Raw genomic sequence first — 7,133 nt, forward strand, 5'->3', positions numbered from 1 at the left:
TAAAAGTTTTATTATTTTTATAGACTTCTTGCAATGACTTAAATTACGTGAATAACCACCTCTTCCATTGGACCTAGTTTCTGCACCATCCCAGATCCATTTGGATTCATTTTGCTTATGGAGATTCTGGGAGCTATTCGCTGTTGCCTTGCTTCCTGACATTCCTAACTGTCATGACTCCTCAGGTTTGTGGGCCAGGCTCTGGAAAGGTCTCCATTGCACTGTGGGGTGAAGTTTGATTAATGAAAATCATAGATGGGAAGGAGTAATCACCTGTCTACAGGTTTTCTGGCCACATAGTGAGAGCGGGGGTTGGAAATGTTTACTGTTCCCTACTCTGATTTCAAACCAATTGCTAGGGGTAGATCCAGGGCCTGAAGCTTATGCAATTTTTTGATCCTCAGATGATGATGCTACAAGAGGCATTATAAGCATGGAAAGACAAACCTGCATCTAGAATGTTAATTCTGATTTGAGAAAATTGCTGCTCCCTCCTAGAGGGAATCCAATAGAGTCAAAGTCAGCTTGGTAGCATGTGGCTAGTTTTTCTAATAGGAAAATGGTACCATTCAAAGGCTCACTGCTGCTGCTAACAGGTTAGTAGCTTGATTAGTCTGTATGTATTACAGTGGCCACTTTGATAATGGTCCCATTGAGCATGCATTGAAGTGGTGAGGAGAGAAGCTTGCTGGCCTCCACAGGGTGAGTCAGCCTGTCCACCTAGTCATGGAGCTCTTTCTCTAGGCTGGAAGTTCTCCGGAGGGCATTAAAATGAGTCACAACGAGCCACGCTCCCAGAGGAATGCAACTCTCATAACTTATGAACTCATCATACATTAAGAATATTTTTATTGGGAATCATGCAAAATATAATTTGTCAGAATGCTTATGCATGATGAACATAAAGCAATATTACAAATAACAAGCATGCTATATTATCAATTATATTCCTGACAGGAGGGGATTTCTATTTTCACTAGATATCAGTAAGAACTGAATGCTCCACAATTTTGCACATATGCTTTAGAGATTTTCCATAGAGTGGCTTATGGCTCTACACATTTCAAACCTTTTTTTTCCTCCATTATCTACATACTTCTGGTGCCATGTGCTGTATGACATATTCCTATTACAATACAAACAGTGGCCCTAAACCTTTATGCCATGGTACTGCCTGGTAATTCAGCACAGCGGGCAGTAGCAATGTGCCTGGGAGCCAGTCCCATATTGGGATGACTAGCAAGAACTTAACTATACATGAAAATGTTGAGAACCTCATAAATATATCCCACTGAAGTCAAACAAAATATATGCTCAACTCAGCTTCCTCTGAACTGAGGGGAACTCTATATCCATATGCCTGGAATAGATCAGTTTATGCTTGTTGTCCAAGGACAATGGTTAATGACATCCCTTTATCCCTCACAAATATCACATTTGTACAATAAATAATATGGTCACCCTAACTTAGAAAGACTCCCAAACTGCTTATGGCTACACCAAAACCACGAGACATGAGGAAAAATATGAGGGAGGAGAAATTGGAGTGGAAAGAGTTAGCAGACTTAACAGATTGTGGTAAAAATATTATTTTTGCAAATTTTACAAAAAATAGCCATTTGAACATATTGTTAGGGCCTTTCCTGTGCTAATGAGGGACCTTGAAGTTTATACTTCATTAATATGATGGTAAATTAACCCGCCATGAATGGAAGTAAATATGACTGTGAAGTGAAACATTTATTTTATTAGCATATTTTTGGTTCTGACACACCTTGTGAAAATTCAAAATAAACAGACTTTTCAAAAAGAACTTGCAACAGAAGAATTTTTAATGAAAGGGCAAACAAACAAACAAAAAACCCCACCAAAAAACCCAACCCCAAAATAAAAACCAAAACTAGGGACAGAGTGAGATTTTTCCTTCTCCAGGAAAAATTATATGCAAAGAGCTTGGGAAAAGGAAGAAAAGGTAGCCTTTTTTTTTTTTTTTTTTTTTTTTTAAATAACTCTTCCTCATTGTGGTGCTTTAGAAGGTATCCGTTGCTCCATTGTAATGTTGCTAATTTTAGAGGATTTTTCTTCAACTGAGTGGACCCGCAGTGAAAGGACATTGCCAAGTTGATCTAGTTCCTCAACCACTGTTTTGACAATGATTTCTTCTGTTGTGTCTAAAATAAAAAAAGGAAAGTTTAGTGCTCTTTTTCAACAGGTTGAAAGGTATTCAGACATTATTGGCATGGTTTTTAAAAGCGTTCTTTTTTTTTCAAGTTTGCAGTAAATTGAAATATAATGCTATGTTTGAAGTCAATGCTTAGCAATGTCCTGGACTATCTTCCTTATAATACCACAGCTTTTAAAGTAATGAGGCTTAAAAGAGTAAATGAAACATGGGTCAACAAAAAACATGAGTATTGGTCAAGTACAAGCCTGGAGCAAGTAAAGCTGTCTTCTTGTAAAAACCACTTTCACTATTTTCATGATTAAAAAAAAAATAGCACTTTTATCAAAGCATTGAAACAATGAAAATAATACATTGCAGGTAAGTAAGATGTTGGGAGATTGATTCCCCATTTCAGTAATTGTATAATTTGACCACATCTTTTCTACAGGAATATAAAATACAAATATTCAGAACTGTCATAGTGACCCCTCTTCCTTTTATTCATTAGAACGGAACTTAGAAACAAATTTTATTTAATTTAGAAATAACTGACTTATTTAACAGAACTGCTGGAGTTTAAAAGATTTATACCAAGTAAAAAACCTTCATACCTTTGACTTGATTTCCAGAATTTATGGGTCCACATCCTTTTGATTTGTAACACGTGGATTTGCTTCCTCTGTGAAGAAGAGTAACTTATTTCATTTTTTCTTTATTAGGGAGTTCAGAAATAACCGTGAATTGAGAATGAAAGTTTTGGATTCTTGTTTCAATAAGGTTCAATGTCCTCTTATATTTGGGGGACATTAGTAAACTTTTTATGACTTCAACTTAGTGAAAGAAGAGATTAAATGGATATTTATGATCAGAAATTCCCTTGTGACTAGATAAGGTCTCTGTGATTTAGCAATAAGAAGCCTCGAAGTTCTTTCTACGGGCCAATGGACATGTTTTGAGTGCCTACTAGGTAGAAGGTGCTGGTCTGGATGCTGTGGAAAATGTAGAAGTAAGACACAAGCAATTTGCACTTTTGAAAATAAAATAAAATATACATGTAAAAAGTTATCTATAAAATTGTATAAAAGGTGCTGAAGAGAAGTGAAAAATGAATGGAATAATATAAACAGTTTGTTTTGAGGAGGCAGCAATCACTCTTGGGCTCCGGTGGGAATAGGTACCGAGGGCTGATCCTGGCTTTGGAGGATGTAGAAGATGTGACCTACTCATGGTGTGGCCATGGCCAAGCATTTAATAAAGGCCACTGATCACGGGGTACCTTTTGTGTGCAAGCCAGTGTCCCAAGCACTCTACATGCACAGTGAGGCACTGTCGTTGCGGGTAGTTAAGAATATGGTTTTGCTGCTATTGCAGTTTTACCAGAGAGAAGACTGGGGCTTAAATAGATTAAGCAGTGTGCTCAAATTCTTCCAGCTATTGTGATTCAAACCGGGGCTGCGATTCCAGGGCTGCTGCTCTGGCTAACAAGCTGTGGTGCCTCTCAGTGAAATCTTCCTGTATCTTCGTTGCTTATCTTTCAAATGAAAATGTAATAACCCATCCAGGACAGGGTACAGGAAGGGTAACTAGTGAAGTAATAATAAAATAGAGTCTGTTATTACAAGAAATGTGCTTCAACCCTGAATCACAGAAAGCAAATTTTTCCCTGGATTGGAGTGAAGGAACTGTTCAATATTCTTTTTAAATATTCATTTTATATGAGTGAATATTCATTTTATATGAATTCATTTTATATGAATATTTTAAATATTCATTTTAAATATTCATCGTATTATTATATATGAAAATATTTCACATGTCTAGAAATTTGATTTTCCTGCCTGTTTTCATTTCACTTGCATGCAATAATAGATTTTAATAAATTCCTGAATATATATGGGTATAATCTTTAGAGTAGGAAATGCTAGGAACAATAGTGACATACTGAGAAATCCTAATTGATGTGGGATCGTTTCTTCCAAGAGTTAACATTTACCTTTCTTCTCCATTTATTAAGCTGCGGTAAGTTTCAATTTCTTTTTCTAAAAAGATTTTGATATCTAGAAGCTGTTCGTATTCCAGCGTCTGGCCTTCTGTTTCTGTTCGAATCTGTTGCAATTGTTCCTCCATCGCCAAGATCTGATCCTGGATTTGCTGGAGTTGAAAGCAGTAATTTCCTTCAGTCGCGGCCAAGGAACATTCGTAGGAATGTTTCTGAAAGAAGAACAAAGTAAGTCTTGAATGTGTAAAGCGAAATGCCACTTTTATATTTTAAACATCCTCAAAGTGGAAAGAAAGACCTAAAGATGTTGAAAAAATCTAAATCTTTTCAACTGGAAAAAATCAACATTAGTATGTTTTTAAAAAGCATTTCCCCTCCATCAAAATAAAGTCATTTTTCAGTTTTTGGGGATTGGCAAGTTAAAAATAATATTGTTTATGGACAGAATTCTTGATATTTAATTAATTTATATATAATATAAATAAGTTATATATAACATATTTAGTTATATATATTTAGTTATATAAATAGATATGTAGTTAGACTGATAGAGACACATACATACATTCAGCTCAGTGGTGATTCCTACATACCGCAGCCACGAGGGACTGAAGTTCAATTTCCAGGGTTTGGAGGTTGTGTTTCAGTTCCGTCAGCTCATTTCTGGCTGCTGTGGCTGCTCCTGCATCATCAGAAATCTGTTGCTGCAGCAATGCACTCTGAAGAGTAATTGTGAGAAGAGTTAGTGAGCAGCTTGGTCGTCTACTGAACAAGCCCTTAGTATGTCTTCTGCCATAGATGTACCTTCTCGTTAAAACAGGCCTGGGCATCTTTGCGGTTCTGCTCAGCCAAGTCCTCATACTCGGCCCTCATATTGTTCAACAGGACAGTCAGGTCCACTCCTGGGGCTGCGTTCATCTCCACGTTCACATTTCCCCCCGCTGCACACTGGAGGACTTTCATTTCCTGGAAAAGAGACCCGTAGTAATAGTCAAGCTAGGATTTTGATAGAGATGTGCACTCTGCCGTGAAATGAGCAGTGGGCTTCAAGAAGGCACCCAGACCCTGCACGAAGCCAGTCTGCAGGGTCCTTACCTCCTCGTGGTTTGTTTTGAGGTATGCTAACTCCTGAGTGAGCGTTTCACACTGCATCTCCAGGTCGCTTGTACAAAGAGTCAGCTCATCCAGCACTCGGCGAAGACCATTGATGTCTGCCTCAGTGCTCTGGTGCAGAGCAAGCTCATTTTCATACCTTCAAGGTGTTAAAGGTGCGTGAGAATTTTAATCATAGGCAAATGCGAAGCATACTACTTTAAGACATTTTATATGCTGAAGTGTATGATGTTCTGTACATACTTCTGAAGCTTCTTGCAATGGCAAACTGTTAAAACAGTGTGAGATACTTACTGATTTATGAATATTATTTGGGGGGAGTTGTTTCTTCAGAGTTCGTTTGTATCATCCAATGTGCTTAACAGTCGAATAAAAATATTGTTACATGGTTAAAATTTATGCTAGCTCTTTTTTATGATAAGGGCATATTTAATTCAATTTCTTCATTGACTTAGTTTGGCTTTATAAAATAATTTGGTTATAAATGCAAAAAATAGGTTCTTTAGCCCAACTGTAGTATTTTTTTTTAACCTTGATTATAATTAATTACTTTATTTTCACTTACTTCAGCTTGATGTCATCAGCAGTCAGTCTGGCATTGTCATATTGTAGAACAACACTGGAGTTACAGGAGGTCATGGAAACAATCTAAATAGGGTATATTGTGCAAAATGTTAAATTCTGAAAGTCATGGGAGCCTCCAGATTTCAGTGTGATTCTATATTTTTCTTAACTCTGCAAGCATTCATTTTAGCATCACTTATTTTTCTGTATAAAATAAAGAGCCTATATTTTCTTCAGATGATAAATGTCCAGAGCGTGAGAGCCAAAGTGTAAGCTTTTACAATCGTGAATACTTTTATTACTTTGGATAAAAAGGTATGAGCTAAACACAAGAAGAACAAAGTAATCATATCTATTTTAAAACTGTTTCTCTTTCATTAATTAATTCCATAAGTATTTATTGCTGGGCATTGTCCTAAGCACTGACAATACAGAGTGAACACATTCTACATCATGTAAATTTATTAAGGCCATTTTATATGTTCTTTCTTTTAAGTTATGCTCACCCAAAGTCTGTAGTAAAAGTCTGCAAATCCGTATTTCTTACCTGCCTTTTAAGGTCTTCAATGATTGAGAAGTATCTGCTGTGGTCATGATCAAGTCCCCAGCAAGAACCAGGCCCATGTTTTTCATACCAGCCTTTGATCTTCTGCTCTAGGTCTTCATTTGCCGCCTTCAGAGCATGCACGTGGTCCAAGTAGGATGCCAGGCGGTCGTTGAGGTTCTGCATGGTCATCTTTTCATTCCCGGGGAGGAGGCCATGCTCATTTCCAGGAAAGCCAGTGCCAGCCCCACTTCCCAGCCCTCCACCACCGTTACAGAAGCCTCCTCCAGAAGAAACGCTCCCTAGAGTATAAGAAAATCTGCTTCCTGCTCCCAACCCACCACACATGTTCCCAGCCCCAAAGTCTATTCCTCCACCTGACAGCCTAACAGAGCCAGCTCGTGAACACATCCGCCTGGATCCGCTAGAAAGTCGAAAAGACATGGCGACAGGATAGCTGAGCAACCCTTTCCCAGTGAGGACCAAAGCCAAAGTACACCTTCCACAGAGGTTAGCTCCATTGGGCCTTTTATAGGATTCAGTTGGTCATTTCAGTCTTAATTATGCCAATCTGTAATAAAATATTACTTGCACACTAATTGTTGTTTTCCATAATTGGGTGATTTTTAATAGTGTCCAGTCTGTAGGTGGAAATGTGCCTCAAGGATTTTTTTTTAATATGTATTAAAAAGGTGCCAGGTGGAGTAATACTAAATCATAGTCTCAAAGGTCAAAATTAAATATGAGTA

The 7,133-nt window shown here is 37.6% G+C and overlaps 1 protein-coding gene across 1 annotated transcript; it reads right to left on the bottom strand.

Annotated features, from left to right (window-relative positions):
* Positions 1 to 2,016: 2,016 nt before the first annotated feature.
* On the bottom strand, positions 2,017 to 6,828 carry KRT26 (keratin 26). Its single transcript, XM_037808117.1, has 8 exons — positions 6,388 to 6,828; positions 5,842 to 5,924; positions 5,259 to 5,415; positions 4,968 to 5,129; positions 4,757 to 4,882; positions 4,158 to 4,375; positions 2,776 to 2,843; positions 2,017 to 2,171 (listed from the first exon to the last, which is right to left on the bottom strand). Exons 1-8 carry the CDS (start codon positions 6,826 to 6,828, stop codon positions 2,017 to 2,019), a joined length of 1,410 nt encoding a protein of 469 aa, XP_037664045.1.
* Between the last annotated feature and the right edge of the window lie 305 nt (positions 6,829 to 7,133).

The sequence above is a fragment of the Choloepus didactylus genome, chromosome 18 (genome assembly GCF_015220235.1).
Source record: "Choloepus didactylus isolate mChoDid1 chromosome 18, mChoDid1.pri, whole genome shotgun sequence".
NCBI lineage: Eukaryota > Metazoa > Chordata > Mammalia > Pilosa > Megalonychidae > Choloepus > Choloepus didactylus.

Coding starts and splice junctions, on each gene's coding strand:
- KRT26 (XM_037808117.1), bottom strand. CDS start 6,828: ATGTCTTTTCGACTTTCTAGCGGATCCAGGCGGATGTGTTCACGAGCT. Junction 5,130..5,258: donor TCAAAACAAACCACGAGGAG/GTAAGGACCCTG, acceptor TCTCTTTTCCAG/GAAATGAAAGTCCTCCAGTG. Junction 2,844..4,157: donor TTAATAAATGGAGAAGAAAG/GTAAATGTTAAC, acceptor TCTTCTTCACAG/AGGAAGCAAATCCACGTGTT.